The following is a 22063-nucleotide window of genomic DNA, read 5'->3' as shown; positions in this document are numbered from 1 at the left end:
ATGTGTGGAAACTGGGTCGAAGGGTGTGTGTTTTCATTTATATGTGTCTGTGTGGTGGCCATGTGTGTGTATATGCATATATATATACATATGCATATACATATATATACATATATATAATATATATATGAACATGTGTATGTAGGAAGAGTGAAATTGAAAGCTGATAAATAGATAGACAGTGAAAACTGGTTGATAAATGCTATATATTAGTGTAAAGTGGTCGACCAATCCCATTAACCAGAGCTGTGCTATGTGCTGTGACCGCTTGCATTCCTCACACTGACAAAGACACAGACACCATAATAATCTTCATCATCGTCGTCATCATCATCATCATCAAGGAATAAAGAAGGGACACAGTAAATGTCAGCTAGCCAGCAAACTCACTAACACAGAAGCCTGATACCATAGAAACTGCAGCAGATTTGGGAACGAGAGAGAGAGAGAGAGAGAGAGAGAGAGAGAAAGGAAATGAAAACATCCATGAGAGAACAGAGAAACTTATAAAATGGCACACCGCAATACTTTTAGTCATCTCATATATAACAAAAAGGAAGTATTTACAAAAATAAAAACAAATAAACAAACAAACAGACTAACGAAACAATACCCACTTTCACTTATTCTGTTTCGAAATCGAGCAAAAACATTCTTTGAAAGGTGGAGTGGGACGCAATTTTTTTTTTTTTTTTAATCTTTCTTGATTTTTTTTTTTTTCCTCGTCAGGAACTGCTGTTGGTGTGGGGATGGGGTTGGCCCTCTGCCCTCGGGACATTCCGAGGCTCTTCTCTACGCTGGCAGCAATGGCGGGGAGAGATGGGGGGGTCCCTCACAGGATTAGCGGGGGGGTGGGGGTGGGGGGGGTAAGGGGCGAGGTGCGTGACGGAAAGGTGTTCATGCTGTCAGCTCTTCTCTCAGCTCTTTGTTCCTGCGCACCACCTGGGCATGCCTCTCCTTAGAGCGGTTACACACACACACACACACGCGCACGCACGCACACACACACACACACGCACACACGCACACAAACCAAATAGTATCAATACCTGTGCCAATCTGGTGACGAATTAAAATGTAGCATGGTTGTACCTAACCGTAAAATACTAAAACCATACTATGAGAATATTCATTCAGAGAGGAGTAAATATCATTGAGTAGTAACAGTACATACCATATTTACATAACAACGATTTCCACTATCTAAACAGTGAATATATTCGCACAAAATTACCACGCCCCAGCATGGGTTTTTTTTTTTCTTCGGATATTCATTTTTTTAAGATGACATTCGCAGGTTTCACCGACTGAGTTGACACTGCCTCACAGTTACTCACCTTCTCATGCAGACGCTCCATCATGGCGGCCAGGAGGGCCTCACGATTCTCTCTTATCTGCTCCATCTTCAGGGCAAGTTTCTCTTCTGCCATCTTACTGAAGTTGCTGTTCTCCTCCATGGCTTTAAGCAAGACGTCGCGTTCATGCTCACGTTTTTCTGCCAGGATCTTCAACACCTGCGCTTCTTGGGACTGGGGGGGGGGGGGGGCAAGAGTGATGGGAGAGAGATGGGGGGAGACAGATCAAATAAAATGAGAAATAGAGGTTATTGGGGTTATTCTGTGTCAAAAACAAGCATTCCCGTTAAAAGAAAGAAAAAAAAATGCACAGCCTTGGGGTTATGCAAATCTGCCCACGACTCTTCAGAAAAAGATGTCACTTCCACAGAACATCAGACATGACAGACAAGTCCTCGTAGGAACTCATTTTTTTGGGTCTCCAAATATAAAGAGCTGTCCTCGTGCACATACAATGTAGAATTTTGTTCAATTTTGCAGATGGCGTGGACTATTTCTGAAAATAAGCGGAATATCGCATACCTCATGCTCTCCTATGGAAAGCATAAACACACAAACCCACCAAACACTGTTTACTGGGAGTGTTTTTAATGAAGGTATTACTTCTCTGTTCTGATCTGTTTCTACTCTGTTGTGTGTGTGTGTGTGTGTGTGTGTGTGTGTGTGTGTGTGTGTGTGTGTGTGTGTGTGTTAATGGTAAGGCATATGGGTCACTCACTCTCCTCCTATCCTCTGCAGCCTCCAGTTTTTTCTGGATGTCCTCCAGAGAGACGTCCCTTTTCTTAGCCGGCGTGGTGATGCTGTAGCCGGCGTCGGACACGGGAGAGGGCGGTTTAAGGATCACCTCAAAGGCCTGGCCAGAAGCTCGTTTATTGATGGCCTTGACCTCCATGTCTGAGAGCAGTGCAAATAAATACACTGCATTAATCATACTGAAGGGAAAGTAGACAATATCATTTTATTCATGAGAGTTTTATTTGGGTATCCATTTCAAAAGCACTTGCAAAGACCTAAAGTCAGTTATAAATGTGTTACAAGGCAACATTTTGAATTTAAAAGACATTTTTACTGGACTTTTTTTTTTTATTTGAATTGATTCGTTTAAATAGATATGGGTTTTTACTGAACATTTGTTAAAATGTCATATAAATGCCAAACAAGGTCGTATGAAGCGCTAGTAATGTTAATGATAACACCTTACGCTGACAGCGTTACTTTACTGCGGAGGATTAAAGTTCATATTTTAATGATTTCCCAATCACCTCATTCATTTTTATATCTTACCGTCAAATTCACCCATCACGTTTTTACGGGTCTCCGGATAGAAGCAGGAGCATATGAGAGAGACGAGAGACAACTCTTTCATCTTCTCTTTATAAGCTGTGGCAAAACAAAACACAAAAAAAACCAAAACAAAAACAAAAACAAAAAAAAGGCAAATCAGATCAAATCTTTGACCCACATAGTCTTTACTCCAAATCTCTTAATGATTTCAAAATGCATCTTCAAATGCTGCGAAAAAAATAAACAAATACATAAATAAATATTCATCGCGTCTACATGAAACACGAGATCAAAGGATTTCTCAGAAGGCCAAATTATCTGAGGCATTGTCTCCACTTTTTTTTTTTTTTGTGGGAAGTCTGCGCGTCGTCTGGGGAGGAAACTAAGCGGCTGTGTCCTTACATGCTCCCATTTCCTAAACAACCATGTCCCTGAAGGATTCTTCCCACCTCATCAGCTATGCATAACAACTCCCTCTGTCCTCACTTACTTATTTATGTAGCATGCCTCTGTAGCCAGGGTGAATGAACAGAGTACCCTTTTTTTCTGCCCAAAAATCCATGTTCCCTGGAGAGGGCGTGTGTATAGGAACTCTTTAAGATCCCGGGAAGATTCCTTAATGGCCGGGACTGGGTGGAGAGAACAAAGCTTAAAGGCTTAAAACGTGAACCCGTAACCACGGGAATAGTGCCCTGCTACGCATACATACAGTGGCGGCTCAGAAGAAAAAGAAGAAAAAAAAAAAAGGAGTGATCTCTTTCTCGGGTGCAGCTGCGCTCAGTGATATACGGGGATCGTGAAGACCTTTGATGTCTCTTTGTTGCACACTGAGTCCATTTACCCTCCCCCGGTATGTGGGATAGGATGAGGTATAAATCAATTTTCTAACAGGTCTCCGCGCTGACATTATTAAATTGTGCATAGAGTGAGATTTAAGGGAAACGTAGACGAGAGAGTGGAGCTAGACTCCCCCAACTCACCACCACCTCCTCCACCTCCTCCTCCCGTCATGTCTCCGATCTGCCCGGTCGACGCCAGAAGAAATCTGATCAACTTTCTTTCACTCACTGATGAGCTTATTAACCCTTTCCCAGAGGAGGAGGAAAGGGAGATCAGAGGAGAGAGGGGAGCGCCAGCTGAGCTCCCATCGGGATTGAGAGCCCTCAGGCAAGCAAATGGAGGACGCTCGCTTTTCGGATGGTGGGGCTTTTTAATTTGTAATTACCAGAGCAAACCATTACTGCAGTTGGTGCTTAAGGAGGGCAAAGAGAGTAGAGGTTATAGTGGCCAGACACTGTGAAGCACACACATTTTAACATCCTGTCAGCCATTTTCCCCTTAGCTTCCCACCCACAGAGAAGGGGGGAGAAAGAAAGAAAGAAAGAAAGAGAGCAAGAAAGAAAGAAAGAAAGTTATTGACAGTTCAGTGAAGCAAGTAATTCAGGTTAACTGGCAGTTGAACAGGTCAAAAGGGAATCTGTGATCAAGAGCTATGTGCCAGAAAATGCAGAAGACGCTGTAATCAGCTGAGAGAAACCACTGTTTCCCATGCCCTAGGGACCACACCCCTGTGCTTTGGGCTGACTATTGGCAAAATCAAATCTAATCAAAATTCCTTCTATTTTATACTTATTCTCACAATGTAGACTGAATAATAACTCCATTTCCATTTGAACAAAACATAAATATAATGCAAACAAATCATGACACCTATTTTGCAATATATTTATCTGTTAACTGTTTTAAAAAAAAACTGTTAATGGTTTCCTACATTTACAAGCCTGGTGGCCCACAGTTTGTCTACTCTTTGTCTGTCTCGATCAACAGAACTGCTTTAGCGAAAAATGAAACCAATATTTCTTGTGACGCTAAGTGTGATTACGATTTGTAACGCGCATATCCATATCTCAACATCAGCTGCATGCCGAGGGGGGGAAACATCGATAAGGAAGTGGCTTTTGCTTTGTGTGACTCCTGTGGCAATACATCAGCATGTCCACCCAAGAAATCAATACAGCCAACCCTCCCTCTCTCTGTCTATTGCAGCTGGTCACTCTCTACATAGAGATTGGCATCTTCCCCCAGGCCCCAACATCACAGACAGACATGACTGGGCAATTTAACTCTGCTGATACCTACTCACTCATATAGCAGCCTTTATAAAATAAGGTTGAGACAAAACAGCCCTGCTCAGTACATGTGTAAAATAGGGTACGAAGAAAAATGGGTGTGTCGACGAATATTATTCCTGACACACTCTGTGTCTGACTTGGTTTTGAAGGCAAACAAGAAATGAGAAATCATTCAGATGTAAGGTAAAATACCTATGCCACACCCTTGTGATCTATAAAAACAGTTTGGTGTGGTTTTTCCTGAGCCACTGCTGGCATTGGGTGGTAATGTTTGGGAATCCAGATAACAGCACACTAGATTATAATTATTCTGGCCTCCATAGGAGGGACAAAATATCATTTAGAGCCATACTGGGAGTAATCCCATGAATGTAGCCCTTAGACATAGAAAATAACTGTCAGGAATGTCATTTTAGTGGAAGATCATGAAAAGTGGAGGTCGGTTTACGAATAATTACATCTTTGGCTTCATTGCTACAGTTACAGGTACAGCTACAGTTAAGATGTTCTTTTTCATCACAATCTACCTAACAGAAAACAATGTATGCAGTTTCATCCAGCAGAACCTTTTGGATCAGTAGAGCACCTGTACATTCACCTCGAACATAAACTGCACGGGCAGCCATAAAACGGAATGAATCACATAAATTAGCGTGCACATTTTCATTAGGGAAAGCCATCACAAATCAGACTATATGTCCCAGTCTGCTTTGGTTGGTTCAGAAAAGAGGTGGGAGAGAAGTCGTTGGATGTCATTTATCTCCCTTGAGATAGTCGAGCGTGCTGTTTCTTTTTCACGGTTTAGCATAAAAGTTTTCTAAACGCCCACTGCGAATACATGTTCGACCACAACGATTTTCATCGACTAACTAAAACCAAACAACCAAAACCAGCGGCACCGCTCCACTGATAATATTGCGACGACGACAATGAGCGTCCTCCGTCTGGCTCGCCCCAACCTGTCTGTTACAATTGAGTCAAAAACCATATCCTAGTTAATACAGAACGATGACATGGGCAAGCCGTGTATAGATTTAGTAGGCCTGTTTCACTTAGTCAATTTTCACTGCATTCTCTTTTAATTCCCTAGATGTTTTTAACAAGAGATTGTACCAAAATGGAGCGTCAGGACTCAAAACTACATGCTCGATGAGAAAAAAAATGTAAAAGAAAAAACAAAACTCCGAACCAGTTGAGACAGCAATGAGCGCTAGGCTACCTAATGAAGCATTTCAGATTAAAGATATCATTTTATTTTCGAAGGCTTAAAAAGCAGTAGGGGGTAGCCGAGTCCCAACAAGATATCGAACAGAATTTGTCTTTATTACCGATGATTAGATAAGATTTTCCACAAAACATAATTTCAAGATGCATGTTAGACTGCTAGATACAATCAGCTTGGTGATTTGATTACATAAAATCATCTCCGTGAGCCTTTATATGCTTTCGTTTCATTAGCCTTCGTGTCGTATTTCGTCTTAGACGTACGCTATACATCATATCCATCATATTTTACACATCTTTTGAGGGTACATGGGTCTACTCTGATATTCAGTACATGGCGTAAAAGCGACTAAGGTTCCCCTGGGAACGTTAATTAAAATTGGTCCACATCTTTTGGCCAAGAAGCTGAGACCGGGATCTTGGGTGGGGTCTTTCTGCATTATGCTGTAGAAGCATGTGTCAGGCTCTGGCGGCAGGTGCGGCATCTCCTGTTAGAGCATCTCGCCCATTATAAATCCTTTCAAGGACTAAGAAATATTATTATTATTACTGTTATTATTATTATTCTCAGCTACCACAGACATAAATGCACTGAGCAGAATGAAGAATGCTAATTCACAACAATTTCGTTCTCAGTCGATGCGTTGAACTAGTATATTCTCTTAGTAACCGAATGTTTTGGAATCACCTTCATAAACATTAATAACGCAACTCCTAAAAAACACAATCACAGAGTCCATGTTGTATAAATATTTTTGAGGAATCCTCTTTAAAAGCCACCATGTGAGAGAGCAGTCTTTTGTGTTAAGGGTGTCGGCTCCTGTGCCAGATCGTCTCAGCATCCCTAACCTGCAACGAAAAAGCATTGGCCCATCCAAAACAAATGCAAAAAAAAAACAAAAAAACAAAACGGTATATGTTTGTCTTACCGACTGCTGTTTTAGCCATGGCTTTAGTCGATGTGGTGTGTCTTGGAGTACCGGAGCGTGCGTTGCAGTTCTTTTCGGTCGCAAGGAATACGACTGTTCTAAGGCACTGAGTCAGCAGAACGTTTCTCAGTGGGGAAAGGCAACGCAAGTCAAGGCTTGTGAATTACGGACGTCTACGTGCTAAAGCAGATTGGCTGCTGTGCTCCCCTGACGCGCATCTCCAAGCAGGAGACTGTCGCACTCGCCCTGTACGGCAACGTACAAGAGAATTCAAGTCAAGGTTTCAAAAAACGGAGGCGTCTCCCCCTTGTTTCATCAATGGTGCAATCCGTGTAGAGGAAAACTTGCAGATGGCCTATATATTTTTGTTGCAACACAGTGAAACAGATTCTGGGTGTATGATGTAGACTCACATCAGAGAAACAGTCTATACAGAAATGTTAATCGTTATCACTCAGAATCCTTTGTCATACAATTACGATGTGTATTCGATTAAGGATTTTGTGGAACTACAAAACAAGGCTACATACGGATGCTACAAATATTTCAAGGGTTTATGACCATTCTGTTCAAAAGGCATATTAATACCTCAGCCTTGATATTTCACGTGGTGAAATACTAACTTAAAATCGGGAATTTCAAACCACGAATAGGCCAGCGTCGTGAACCGCCAAGACACTTTCGCAGGCAGAAATTCTTCGAGACAGTAAATAAATACGCTCAAAGTCGGCGTTTCGCCTTACTTAGAGGCAATTCTTTCCCAGACGAAATTTGTGAACACAGATAAAAGATGTTGTAGTTGGAGTTAGGGCAGTTTGTCTGTTAACCGCAAGATGGCAGTGTTGCAGTGATTTTAATTTTTTGAATCTACACCGGCGTCAGTTTACCCGGGGGGGGGGGGGGATTTGGATCTGTACTTCGGCTGACTTAAAATAACCAAACAAACGGTTATACTTATTGTAAAATCACATTCCCATAAATTTGTTTTAATATATTAAATAAATTGCCTCAAATTATATTATTTCTGGTTAAGACTAATAAGATTAATTACAGGTTTTGAGGTTGGACCCTTCAGAGGTGTTGGTTTGTTGGTTTAAAGGTCATGTAACATACCACTGTTTCGTGCTAACAAGCTACAAATGAGATTAAATGAAGCACATGTTTTCTGAAAGGTCACTTATTAACCATAATGGATGTGTTACAATGGTCTCAAATGAGCCCTGGCTATTGCAGTGGAGACAGTGACTATGCATTTGATGTCTCACCTCACTTTGTCCCAAAGCTGTTAGACAACTCTGGTGGAAAATAGTTAATTGATGGATGTCCTAAAGATTTAGAGTACATTACAACATGCTCACAGACATTACAAGGGACACAACTGTGAGAGCTGGCACCTGGCATTTAGAAACACTGATGTTATCTTTCCATTATTTGCAGTAGGTCCACTATGTAGAAATTGGCATTGCTGATATTCACCTTTGTAACTTGTCCACTTTATGAAAGAGCTCAGAATTTCTTGGAAACACAAGCTGATGATACAGCAGCAAAGAAAAAATAGTTATGAAAAGGAACGATAAGAAGATTAAAATAGTTAAGAAGAGGTAGCCTAAATTTTACAGAAATGGATAACCACACATTGCACAACCTCTAGCAATATACTAATAGGCTACCAGAATTTCAAGTCGTCTATGCAAATTGGAAACAGTTTTGTCTTGGCCTGCTGGATTTGAAATCAATCACAATCCGCCTACCATTCAGTAATTTTGAGAATATTTCCCGGAGGAGTGAGCACATAGGTAATAACACGTTTCCAAGGAGACGCGGGATGAGCTCTCGCATCATCCAGAGTTTTCTGCATTTTAAGTATCAAGGAACAGACATCACTCTGATTGGCTGACCGTGACCGAGGTCTCGCTAATTTGAATAGAAGAACAGAGATAAATTATCAAACGAAGCATTGAATAATCTCATAATATGTCATAGAGACATTAACTCTTTTATAGTAACGATTTGAGAATTATCTCGGACTGGCAGCGATATCTCGCAGCCAAAACTGCAATGCCAGCCGACGTCAAAAATTTGTGTTACCATTTTAGGGGCGGGAAGGCTTGGAGTAGTAATATTGCTGTTTAAAAGGACGACGTCAGCAGTCAGTCGCTTTGTAACGTAGCAGGCTTTCTGGTAAGCGCAGCCCAATTTTGTTCCTGCCTGAAGAGAGCACATGGTTATAATTTGTCCTTTTAACTGAAACGAAGTAGAGGTAAGGTTGGATAAGTGTCTTAACTGAGAATTTTTTAGGAATAACGGCGAAGTTTTGGCATACACTATCACTTAATTTAGCTAGCTTCATAGGAAGCCGGTCATCATCACGATACTGTATAACGTTTTACAGAGTTTCCTTAGCTTCTGTGCTAAACGAGTTGTAGATGTGACACGTTTTCTATACCACGCCGATCGCTACTGGACCAGCGTATGGTGGAAGAATGCAGTATACATAAAATGAACTTTAAATAGCGACAGTAAACATTGAACAGCTGTGTTTAGGCTATTCAGATTGATATATTGGACGACATAAAGTTCTTTAATTTAGCTACTTGATTGCGCCAGGTTGGTTTCCATCCCATCCACTGAATTTATCTTTTAACTAGCTAACACGCTGCCTTCACGCGACTATAACTGAGTTCAGTTTGAGACTGTCGGTTCCACATTGATTTCCTTAGTTTGAAAGTCAAATTGCGTCAGGACAGCATACCAAAAAGTTTTTTTTGTCTACAAGGTCCATCAGAAATTTCAGTGATATTTTTGTCATACTGCAATGACAAAGGATGCTCTTGGCGCCAGTGAGTTAGCTGGTAGGCTAGCGCCATCTCCCTTATTGCATCAGGTTACAAGAAGCCGGAACCGTCGCTAAGGAATCGTAGGATTGTTTATGGTACGCAGTTTACTATACTGCCAGTAAATGTGTAATTTAGAAATGAAAATGTCTTGATTTGCTCATTAAGTAATGTGTGAAGGATTGCAGCTAAACTATTGAGCAACTCTGAAATTATGCTTGACTTGCTAGCCCGCCTCATGTAAATGAGGTAGCGACTTGTAGGCTACATCGTATGTGTCAGATTAATGTAATTTACCGACAGAAGTCAGTGTTGCAGTTTTGTAATGCTACTCCAAAGCAAGACTTCACCAGTGTTTTGTGGTGCTGTCATGTTTCTGTTTTTCATAGAGACCAGAATGTGAATTTGTTTTTCGTTGTCCCAGTTTGTCTGAAATTAATAACTATCCTCTTCTGTAATTTTTATATTAGTGCTATGGCGTAGACACTTTTTGCGTCGTACCGTTCTGTGGCTTCTGAACCAAATGCTGGTTTCAGTCTGAGCCGAAAACTCTGAAACAGATGTTTGAGCGTTGTTATCAAGATACCAGTGATGACAAGGGTCAAATGGAAGTCTAAACAATATATTCAAAATTATTCTTCCTATGATTTTTGATAAACACGCAGAAATAAAGCACTTGTCTTTAGGTATAATAGGAAGAAGTTATTTCGGAAGTGTTTGAACCTTTAATTTATGTAGTCAGTTACAGTTATATGGATATTTAGTGGAGTTGTGACTAAGTAGGTGTTTTGCTGCGTGTCAGTGACATAATCCACCTTTAACAGCATAGACAGTACTGGTTAAGGGTGTTTCTTCACATAGTCTGTAAGTCAAGTGGAGCGACGCCATGTATCTCATTTAACAGACAACTAGTGTTTCAGTAGATAATGCAAGACACTGCCCATGTTCAGGTTTTTCCGAGTCCAATGTGTGACAGCCTTCATTGGTTCTTGTTTAGACATCTGTAATCAAAGGGGATGACTTCCAAGGTCTGTTTGTGCATATTTGTTGTGAATTATGAGGAATAGACCGTACACTCGGCATTTTATATATTGAAATCCTTGAAATGCTGAAGGTGTTACTCCATATGACAGTTTCTTTGAACTCACACACTAGAACATCTGATTGTTTAAGTGGCTCAAGTAGAGGTATAGTGTGTTCTTTTTAAATCCACAAGGAGTTTTCTATCGACACACTGTCAAACACAAGCCAATACAAACACTGTACTGTCTATAGTACTAGCAACTGGGGAGACGCTCTTGTTTTTATCTTTGTATTGTACCCAAACAAATGAGTTTGCACAAATGAGACAGCCCAAGTGGAAAAGTACAGTTATGGTACCTTTCATTCCTTCGCAGGTCTTTGAGGCTGCAGCACAGTTAATACCAGAGGGGTTGGATATTTGCATATTTAATCTTCTTTGTGTTTAGCATTTAGTACCTTATGTAACAGTCTTCCTCAGGAAATCAGAAGGCAAATGTCTAGAATTATGCAGAGAATTATGAGCATTTAGTATCTTATGCCAGATTCTTGCTGTGTAAATTTCAAATGGAGAAAACGCAAATGCATACAATTGTGAATCAGCATGACTATGTGTGCCATAGTTTTCATTGATCCTGCTCTTTTGAAATTGCATCAGTTTTACCAAACTGAAGGACTATAAACATGTCCTGGGGGCCCTCTGTCCTGCACGTCTTTGTTTTAACTCAGGACTGACACGCCTGATTCCACTGATCAATCAAGCCCTGGATTAGCTCAGTTAACTGTGATAATGAAGAGTTAAAACAAAGACATGCAGGGCAGTGTCCCCCCCCCCCCCCAGGACTGGAATTGAGAATCACTGTGCTAAAACACTTGTCTGGTGTCTCTCTCCTCTGTCCCTCTGCAGGTTTCTGAGTAAACGGACTCAGCAACTATGACGTTGAGCTTCAGCTGAAACCGAAGGAATCCATATTGGCCCTGGTCTGTGTGTGTATGTGTGTGTGTGTGTGTGGTCGGCTCACCCCTCACTCTGCATTTTTTACCCATCTCACTTCGCACCCATTCCTCTCTTCGTCTTTTCATCCCATCCCGTCAAACACTTTCTACTCGGTGCTGAATCATGGGGAAGAAAGAGGACGCAGGCTCCAGCAACTCCGTAAACCTGAAGCAGGAAATCTCTCTGCTCCATGGCGTCTGCCTCATCGTCGGCAACATGATCGGCTCAGGCATTTTCGTCTCGCCGAAGGGCGTCCTCTTTCACACCGGCTCCTTCGGCCTGTCTCTGGTGGTATGGGCCATTGGCGGCGTCTTCTCCGTCTTCGGGGCTCTGTGCTATGCCGAGCTGGGGACCACCATCCGTAAGTCGGGCGCCAGCTACGCTTACATCCTGGAGGCCTTCGGCAGCTTCCTGGCCTTCATCCGCCTCTGGACCTCCCTGCTGATCGTGGAGCCGGCTTGCCAAGCCGTCATCGCCCTCACTTTCTCCAGTTACCTGGTGCAGCCCTTCTACCCGACCTGCGTGGCCCCTTACGGGGCAGTTCGTCTCATAGCTGCACTCATCATTGGTAAGCTCTCCGTTACATTGTTTTGATCACTTGGTTTAACAGAGGAGATAAACAAGATGTTTAGACCTTTGGAAGTACACTAGTTTGGAATGCTGACACCTACTTTTGTCATAGGTCAAAGTTTTTGTTTTTTTTCTTCCAGTTGTTATGTTGTTTGTGCAAGAACAACACATAATAATGAAATGACTGAGTTAAATAATACCACACATTTAAATGATAGCGTCAGGGTTTATCTCAGTTGTCGCACTGATCGTTCTTTCCTGTGCTACCTAGTCTGGCACTCTTGCCTCATAACATTTTTATTTTGCCCCAGAATCTTGCACAATGGGGGTGGGGCGGCTTACTCTGTGTTTCATTTCCTCTTCTCTCAAGCATGCACCGCAATCCAAAGAGGCACCTGTACAAGTTGTTCCTCAGGACATTTTATGCTTTTCTTACTTGTTGTTCGGACAGAGAGAGTCAAATGGATTCTTAGCGACGGGTGCTGATCAGGTTTCTCTCTTGGTGGAGAGCAGATGGTAGCAGGTCGCTGAGTGAATGCAGGGTATGAGACACGCCTGGGTTTTCATTATGGTTTTCTACAGGAATGCTGACTCTCAGGTCTCTGTATGACACGCACGTCTTTACTGAGAGTCGGGTTGGCGGTGTAACGTCTTGGTTACATATTGCATTTGGGTCCTGAAAAATATGTGAGATAGGTAAATGAGATAATAGGGTTGCATCAGGACATAAACTTTGACAGTCTCAGCACAAAGTGGGGGGAAAAAAAAGTCACTGTTTTCACCCGTCGGTTTTTGCCAAATCGCCAGCGAAACCCTCAGTGGAAGAACAAGAATCCCTTTTTTGTCCTGCATCTTCTGCCAGAAGCCGAAGAGGCGGTCGAGCAGGCAGTTTGTCAGAGTCAACAACAGAGAAAAGGAGTTGATTCCCAAAATCAGAGCAACTTTATGAGTTTGGACCTAGCTTGACCACCAAAGACACAGCGTGAAACAAAACCGCAGTTTGCTGAAAAGTGCGCAGAAAAACAATTATATGAAGGCAACACAAATGTAGTTTATAGCCACTGGTCAAATGACCCAAATGATTTTTGTGTCAAAAAACAGTCCAACCAAATTGTAACGTTGACACAGTCTAATGATTTAAAAATGTTATAGTGCAATCGACTAGTGCAGTGTTAAAGCGTTCAGCGTTATTTTGGACATTTTGATACATGTTATGATTGCAAAAAAAAGAAAGAAAAAAAACAAAGAAAAAGAAATCTAATCTAAAGTGTTGTGATATTATTTGAGGACTATATTGTCGTTGTGTTGGAGATAACGCATTAAATTTGTCAGAAGTCCATGGCAAGACAGTTGTGTCTCCTTAACGTTCTCTGGACTTGGCAGGAGATGAGGGTTTGGTTCATATCTGCCTCAGGCCTGGCTTTTTGCAGTTGACTTGCTAATGTCATGCTCGTGTGCAATACCCTGCCAGCACTTCACAGACACCCATAAAGTCAATGTTTACACATGCCTCTGGCTTGGCCTCTCACAGACAGAACATTCCCTGGCCCAGCCTCCAACACGCATGGTTTCCATGGAATTCCCTCTCATTCCGTCTTTCATTGGGGCAAACCGCAATGGATCTCAATGGTCCACCACGGCAGTCCTTAAAAAAAAAAATTTAAAAAAAGAGATATACTGCTGTTGTCGACACACGTAGGACGTCTCTAGGAAGAGAGTGGTTCAGAGCGCCGGTTGTTTTACTTTGTTTGCATTTGAAAGTGTGGATAATGTTGCTTGGAGTTAAAAGGCAGATGCAGGTAATGCCTTGTGATAAGTTGATTAACCTGACATGTTTCTGCCTTTAGATTTAGTTCAAGAATCACACAAAGCTTGATAGGATTGCTTACGCAGAGACCATTGTTTTGTAGGAGACTTTAATCAGGGAGACGTTGCCTCTGTAGTTAGGTCTGTTATCAACTCCCCTGTGGTGCATTGTATCTGCACCAGAATGAATTAAATACGCAATCACAGCGGCTTTACTTGGAAGCCTGGATTACTGTCTAACTCGATTACCTTGATTCCTTTGTCTTGTTATCAGTTGCTTTCATTGCTGTCTATTTTACTGGCAACATCAGTCAAACACCTTAATGTCATTTTCATTATCTCAGTAACTCATCCAGGAAGCCGGGCGTTAGTCCACAGAGCTTGTTTGTTCCTGGTTAGTTTAAGTGCTTATGAAATGAACCCGCTGTTCTGTCTTTACTCCATTGCCAACTGATGGTCTGAGTCATGCGTGCTCTCCCTTACGGGGAGAGTTCATTGACATGAAAAAGAAAAAAAACATTGACAACATGATGTTGACTGTGGTATTTTGAATGCCGCTGACATCGACACTGTTTGTTTTGTACACTCTTCATTGAAACACATTCTGTTTTGATATCTTGTCGAGGTGTAAGTTGATATCTTGCTGAGGTGCGACCTCTCCATGCCTCTTTCTGTCTTTCCCTCCGTAGCCTTGCTGACGTTTGTGAACTGCATGAAGGTGAAATGGGGAGCCATCCTGCAGGTCATCTCTACCTTCGCCAAAGTCCTAGCCCTCATCGTCATCGTCATAGCAGGGATCATTGTACTGGCGAAAGGTACGAAAAAGCCAACAGCAGGACTGGACTAAGTTCGGTAGACAGTAATATATTCCGTCTAGTTCTGGCCATTGTATTGGCTGTAGTACTGTATAGCACTATATTCAGTTCAGGTCTCGTACTTATATAGTAAATGGTCATTAGGTTCTGAAGGAAACTGCTGATGTCCGTAAAAAAAAAAGGTTTCTGAAAATTGAAGTTGGGTAGATGATCTGAGTAGAAGAGAATTGTTGAAGTCTGTCTGTGAAAGGATTTACTAATGATAAGTGTTTGATTCCTGTTCAGGTCATACGTCACACTTCGACAATTCGTTTCAAGACTCGAAAGTAGATGCTGGAGAGCTGGCCCTGGCCCTGTACTCGGCTCTGTACTCCTACTCCGGCTGGGACACGCTCAACTTCATCACTGAGGAGATCAAAAACCCAGAGAGGTCGTCCACACGTTCAAAAAATCAATCATCTCACCGAGCCTGTTTCACTGGTTTCACTTCCCTGTTCAGTTTCATCCATTTACACTTATTTATATTGAGCTTAGAATTTGTCTTTTGCACAAAATTGTCACTCTTGCGTATGTAAATGATCAGTCAATGGAATCCATGTTCAGTTATCTGTAATCGGACGAGGAAGACCTCGATATTTGATTATCTGTACTCATTACCTCCAAACAGGAACCTGCCATTATCCATAGCTATATCCATGCCCTTAGTCACAGTCATCTACATCATGACCAACATCGCCTATTACGCTGTCCTGGACATGGACACTATTCTGACCAGTGAGGCTGTGGCTGTGGTGAGTAGTGCATTCTGGGAACTGTGGTATTTCACACAAATGATGGTGTCAGTCTATATTTGTTTGAACGCTGAAGTCAGAAATCGATCCTGTTATGGCACTTGCTGTCCACTTTGAAGTCTATTTCAGCGATTTCTATCTCAAAAGTGGAATTTGAAAGATGGCTAGATGAACACAGCACATCAACAAAGTCATTAGATTCAGCCCGTAACAAGCACATCCTTAATTGCCAGCATCTTTTCAGCGGAGCTGCTTCTGGTCTGCTTTGTTTGGATCTCTTGTTCCACTGATCTAGTTAAGTAGAGTCAGCCTCAGGCTTCAGTCTTTCTCTAGAGACTCTCTATGGCATTTACTCCATAACAGACACAGTTCTGCCGCCTGCTAATGAGGCTAGTGTGCAACTGGGCCATACTTCACCAAACGCCATCAGTACGTCAAACTCGATAACAGCAGCTATTGATTTTTATATGTGTGTGTGCGTGGTTCTGAAATGCCCTTTGATTAAGGTAAATGTTAGTCATGTGAGAGAGTGTGTTAGTGAGGATGGAGCGCAGAGCTGTTTTGTCATTGGTAGTAATTAAGGAGTTGGATGTATTTGACTGTCTCTGTGGGTGTGTCCTCTCCACAGACGTTTGCTGATCAAGTCCTGGGCTTCGCTCGCTGGCTCATCCCCCTGTCTGTGGCCATCTCGTGCTACGGAGGCCTCAATTCCTCCATCATCGCCGCCTCCAGGTAAGTATCTGCCGCTCATTTTTTTAGCTGAACCGTTCTTCACACTCGGTTTAATCCTAACTGTTCATCACAGTCAGTTTAATCCTAATCCATAAACGGCCTGGGAGCATTAGCGAACCTTATTTGTATAACCTTTATTTGAGCAAGGTAAGGCTGCTGCATTTTTTTTCTCCAAAGCCGCTGCACTGGGCTGAGGAGAGGGAGGGGTAGGTGTTGATCTAAGCTACTTGGGGGTTAAGGACCTTGCTCAAGGGCACAGTGGAAAAATCCAGAGGAATGGAGGACATATTGAAAGAAGTAGTACCAGGTACCATAGACAACCCCCCCCCCCCTTACCTGGGACTCGAACCAACAACTTACTGGTTCCTGGTGCACAACTATGACCCACTGAGCTGGTTCAGCCTGGTTTGTCTGATTCTGCATGAAGCGCCTGTATTTGATTGTTAAACTGAGATGATATCTTTATTTATTTTCTAGATTGTTCTTCGTGGGCTCACGTGAAGGGCATTTACCCAGCGTCCTTTGCATGATCCACATCAAACGCTACACGCCCATTCCAGCCTTGCTCTTTAACGTGAGTTAGTCAGTATGTATCTGCTCAATCACACTCCGTTATGCTGCAGCAGTCTGTAAAGTGTGTGCGTGTGTGTGTGTGCGCGTGCGCCTTTGTGTTGCAGGGTGGCATGTCTCTGATCTTCCTGTGTGTCAGAGATGTTTTCCAGCTCATTAATTACTTCAGCTTTAACTACTGGCTTTTCATTGGCCTCTCAATCGCCAGCCAGATTTATCTGAGAGTCAAATTTCCCGACATGCCCCGACCCGTCAAGGTAAGAGCCTTGGAGCTTCTCACAGAGTTCATTTTCAAATTCATCGCATCTTTAGCCAATGATTTAATGAGGAATTTAAGGGAGATGATGTTATCGGTCTCAGTTATAAGCCTTTTATATCATGTTTTTATTTGCTAATTCACTGTGTCTGAGGAATAAGATGTGATCAGTTGTTGCTCAGGAAGTAGATGAAATGCTTAGAAAGTCTCCCCTTCTGTGCCCTGTTCACCATCCCTTCTCTCTCTCCTCTCTCTCTCTCTCTCTTTTTTTTTTTTTTCTATAGCTGAGCCTATTCTTCCCTGTAGTGTACTGCCTCTGCAGTGTGTTCCTGGTGGTGGTACCCCTCTACAGCGACACATGGAACTCTTTAGTAGGCATTGCTGTGGCTCTTTCTGGAGTTCCAGTCTACTACATCTGTGTTCACCTGCCTCCCAGCTCCAGGCCCGACTTCCTGGGGGAAATACTTCGTAAGTCAAGTCGTCACGCAGTCAATAACACCCCCCCCCCCCTCGATTCTGTTTGTGTTTCATTTTGTACATCGATGGCAGAAACTATAAACACCTCTTTCCTTGTGTTCTCAGCTGAAAGGAAAGCTAGGATTTATTAAGATTGACTCATGAAATAAGCATGGAAAACAACTTTTGGCCTCAGATGTAGGAATGTGCTTAGTACACGTTTTGCTGTACGTGAGAAGTCTTTGTGAAGTGTGAGGAATGTAAGCATGTGCAGTCTAATCTGCTAAAACCATACATTTCATAAACTCTTAATCATTTTCAGCACAATGTTTCATCTGTTTGATTCTGAGACTGGAACTTTAGAAAGGCTAAGATTAGTCAGGGTTGACTTCACAGGGCTGAAATCTCAAAAACATTTGTTTCAACTAAGGGGTCTCAGAAAAATGTTACGGAGCACAAACAAGACACAAACAAAATGAAGTACAGTATCACTGTGCTTGTATGTTTAAATTGGTGCCAAAATGTCAAATGAGAACCACATCCTGGGCTGCGTTTACACTGCCTGGTAAAACGGACCCTATTCTGAATTTTTGCTCACATACACAGATTGGATATGTATTATGAACGTGTAAGCAGGAAAAAAGCACTCGGAATCGGATATTCTCGGATCCATTTTAGGACTCATTCATATTTTGAAATAAATCCAATGCGAGTAGGATATCTGCCAATGCGACTGTCATCTAAATGGACAGGTCGGATATTCCCTGTCGTTGCAATTCGGACGTCATTGAAAATGCAACATTTTTTCGCATTTTTGAATGACGTATAACGTTACTTTCTCGTGCACAAATTAGCCAGAAATCATCGCGGTGCCGGCTTACTTCCGTTTGGGTAACCAAACCCTCTTGTACGCATGCGGGTTGTTTGAAAATGTTAAGCAAGTGTAAACGCAGGTATCGGGTATGGGTCGCTTTTAAAAGTAGATGGAAAGAGGCAGTAAAAAAAAAAATCGGATATTCGCCAAAAATCGGAACAGGGCATCAAAGAGCCGCGGTGTAAAGGCAGCCTTAGTCTCATCAGATCAAGGCTTTGGATTTAGGTGAAGACTTAAAGATGCATCTTGTGGCAAGACATTCAGCAACTGTGAGCGAGGGATCTACGTCCTGGTAGCTGTCTTTACACTCAGCTTCTTTGTTTTCCCTTTTTTCCTTTTTTCTTTTTTTAATGAACTGGGGCATAGCTACAGATTTTTAACCCTTCAGGTTGTGTTTGTGATCTAACCACTGTCTCCTCCCCCTCTCCCAGGTACAATTTCACTCTTCACACAGAAGCTGTGTTTCTGCTGCTTGGCAGAGCCAGGACTTGACCTAGATAATCCACCTGAGGACAAAGAGAAATAAACATGGACCATTTTCCCTGGACCATTTCATGGACCTGCACATCCTTACCATGGTATTAGCCCAATCTAGGGACTAAAGACTCAACCAAAACTGTGCCTCTGTGTTGTTAGATAAATAATTGAATAGATGTAGCCCCATTTTAAGATGTTGCTTGAGTTTGTACAATTCTGGAAATACTGCGATGAAGAATGGAGACAATCAACTGAGACCAGCCTTCAGACTGAACTTGAAGAGTTTCTCTCGCTTTGCTTTAGTTTGGAGCCCCCTGCTGGTCATACCATTGACTGCAGCCTAACAGAGAGACTTGGAGCAAAGTGCCCAGCCGGAGAGATGGGCTGAAACTGAAGCTATGTTGAGCTTACAGAATTTGGGGAAAGTCATATGTTTTGATCAAGTAATGTACCGAAAAAGAGGACATGTCTATGAAGGTTTAGTGAGCTGTCTGTGTCTGGGTTTAATTTTGCCACCTGCATAAATATAAGAGGATTCTATTAGATCTAAATGAAAGGTACCATTCTGTTGGGGATCTACCTCATGACAGTTAAGGAACTTAGATCAGAAGTGTGATTGGATTGGTTTGGCATCTTTGGAAAAGCTATTGTCATAGCACAGCCATCATTGCCATGTGCATTTGTTCAGAGAGACCGTGAACGGGGACAGAAGATGGATCGTGTGAATGTTGTTCTCAGACTTTTCAAAAATGCCCCTAGGATTGTTCAGCCTGCCTCCAAATGATAAAGTCGGGTCACTTTGACGGGAGTAATTTGGCTTTGTTTCAACAGAGATTTAAATTCCCATCAAGTGTCATCTGAACCTCCAACTGTAGTCATTCTAGCAATGAGTTAATGTTCAGAGAATTACAGTTCTTCCAAGTTTTTTTTTTACTTCTTTTTTTTTTTTGGACTGAATTGTCAGCCAGTCAGAATGAGAGGTTGACAGTGGACATGCGTAGCAGGGAATGCTACAGTCAGAGTTTGTGATATTATCGGGTAAGCAGCTATAAAGACATGTATTGTGTAATGCCTGTAGCGAGTTTTGACAGGGGCTGTAATGGTGTGATCCGTGTGCCTCCTCTAAATGGCGTGGCCAAGCCGTGGTCTCTCGGTCACCGCTGTTTCTCTGTTTGTTTAGTTTTGTTTAGAATCATTAACTGTGCGTTCTCTAAGCAATGTCCTGATAGGACATTTGATTTGTGGTGTAGTGAAAAAGATGGTCATTTATTAACCGGCGGGTCAACTAAGGCATTCCCATGCTGTGTATAGACACAGCTGTCTCTGAGGCGTCGACCCGGCTCTGCACCGTGTGGAGAACTAATGCCATCCATACAGCCTTGATACTATTCTTGTTTCTGTGAACCAGTCAGTGCAATACAGCAGACAGAGAGGACTGTCCAGGGGGCTGTTGTGAAGGACGGATTGCTTCATGGTAGTTGCTGTTACATCTTTTTGTTTGTTTGATCGCTCTCTCTCTCTCTCTCTCTCTTTTTTTTTTTCTTTCTTTCTTTTTCCCCCCGTCCATTCCTTTCATTCCCATGTTCACAAAGATGCAGTATTATGTGTTTCTCTTGTGCACGTCCAGCAGACCCCCCAAAAAAGTGTACATCCAAAAAAGTGCACGGATTTCGCTTTAATCTAATGTCGTCCCACCAAAACCTTGCATTTGGTGTATGTCCGGTTTTTTTTGTAATGGGCATCAAGAAAACAGAATGAAACCAAAACAAAAAAAAACATGTGGATCTCTGAAATGAATGCATTTCATATGTTTGTTCAGTAATTTTCTGTAATTTTCTTTCTTTTTTTTTTTTTTTTTACAACTTATGCCAAAAAGTCAGTCTCGGTCCTTTTAAAATACGTTTCCAAAGAATGAAGGGAGGGAGGTGGTTTTAAAGTCCCATAGCCCTCGCTGTTAGTTCACATAGTAAAATTCTCTTCTCTTTTCTCCTGTGTAACCTACTCTGAGTTGTTGTCGCTGTTTGTTTTTGTGTCAGTACTTTATGGCTATGTCATAAGTGCCTTATAAAATTGTGCCACTTATTTAAAAATACAAGGTACAGAGTCATTAGAGAAATGGAGGTTCCCATTTTCGTACAGCTCTCTCCATTCTATGAAGAATGCCTTAGAAAATGGTAAATGATTTATACAGAACGATCCTGTGCTATTAGCTCAGTTATCTACCTCCGTAACATTGCGAGGCATATGTCGCCCTCAATAGAACCGCACCTGGATCGTTCTCATGTTGTTCTAACTGCACAGAGCTCAGTGACGTTCACAGTCTAAACCCTGTTGTGCTCTGTTATCCTTGTCATGTCTAAGTGTTTGCATTTCATTGTGGCTGTATAGTTGTGTGATATGACATCACTATTTATTTTTCTGACACAGAAATGGATGCACTCTGACAATAAACACACTCATATCAAATGCGTTTCTCCCACGACTCCTTTTCAATGTGGTATCACGTTCAGTTGTATTGACTGTGTTCACTTGATGGCATGTAATGAAATTGGTGAACCACTAGAGGCCGATGGTGAGCCGTAAGATTTTGCTTCTTCCCGCGGCATTCTCAGTGAAAAAGAAAAACACACTCGATGACAGCAGTCATTTTGATAGAACTTTTTTTCATTCACAAATAAGGAAGTATTCTGTCCATACTGAACCTGTGGTTGTGTCATGTCTTTCCATCCAAGGCACACATGCTTTCATCAAGTCGTCACTATGTCAGTTCAGTGTTTCATCACACCGCAGTCCTTGTAGTAACCTCTGGTTTGGAGGACTGACTCTTCTTTGTATGTGTGCACCCTCCTTTGTTGTAAATTCCTTTGTTACTGAAATCTGATCACTAGAGGGCTGTCTTTTACCTTCTAATGAAACAAACAGAGATGATTGTTGAAAACAA

General features: G+C 42.1%; 2 protein-coding genes across 3 annotated transcripts; one reads left to right on the top strand and one right to left on the bottom strand.

The window, feature by feature from the left end:
* Positions 1–897: 897 nt before the first annotated feature.
* On the bottom strand, positions 898–6943 carry stmn2b (stathmin 2b). 2 transcript variants are annotated; one of them, XM_030789522.1, is made up of 5 exons: positions 6925–6943; positions 2640–2735; positions 2074–2249; positions 1338–1529; positions 898–957 (listed from the first exon to the last, which is right to left on the bottom strand). In XM_030789522.1, the coding sequence occupies exons 1-5, from the start codon at positions 6941–6943 to the stop codon at positions 898–900; spliced, it is 543 nt and encodes a 180-aa protein (XP_030645382.1). The 2 variants fall into 2 exon arrangements, with proteins under 2 accessions (XP_030645382.1, XP_030645383.1); XM_030789523.1 differs by lacking the exon at positions 6925–6943 and adding an exon at positions 2391–2423 and having other exon boundaries at positions 2074–2273; positions 2667–2730.
* Positions 6944–9097: 2154 nt separating this feature from the next.
* si:dkeyp-120h9.1 (Y+L amino acid transporter 2-like) lies at positions 9098–20888 on the top strand. Its single transcript, XM_030789507.1, has 10 exons — positions 9098–9184; positions 11686–12343; positions 14841–14966; positions 15252–15396; positions 15634–15757; positions 16386–16489; positions 16967–17063; positions 17167–17316; positions 17600–17783; positions 19077–20888. Exons 2-10 carry the CDS (start codon positions 11899–11901, stop codon positions 19169–19171), a joined length of 1470 nt encoding a protein of 489 aa, XP_030645367.1. The 5' UTR covers positions 9098–9184; positions 11686–11898; the 3' UTR covers positions 19172–20888.
* Positions 20889–22063: the final 1175 nt, after the last annotated feature.

Source organism: Chanos chanos, chromosome 12, assembly GCF_902362185.1.
Source record: "Chanos chanos chromosome 12, fChaCha1.1, whole genome shotgun sequence".
NCBI classification, from domain to species: Eukaryota; Metazoa; Chordata; class Actinopteri; order Gonorynchiformes; family Chanidae; genus Chanos; species Chanos chanos.
This window is presented reverse-complemented; position numbering and strand designations above follow the sequence as displayed.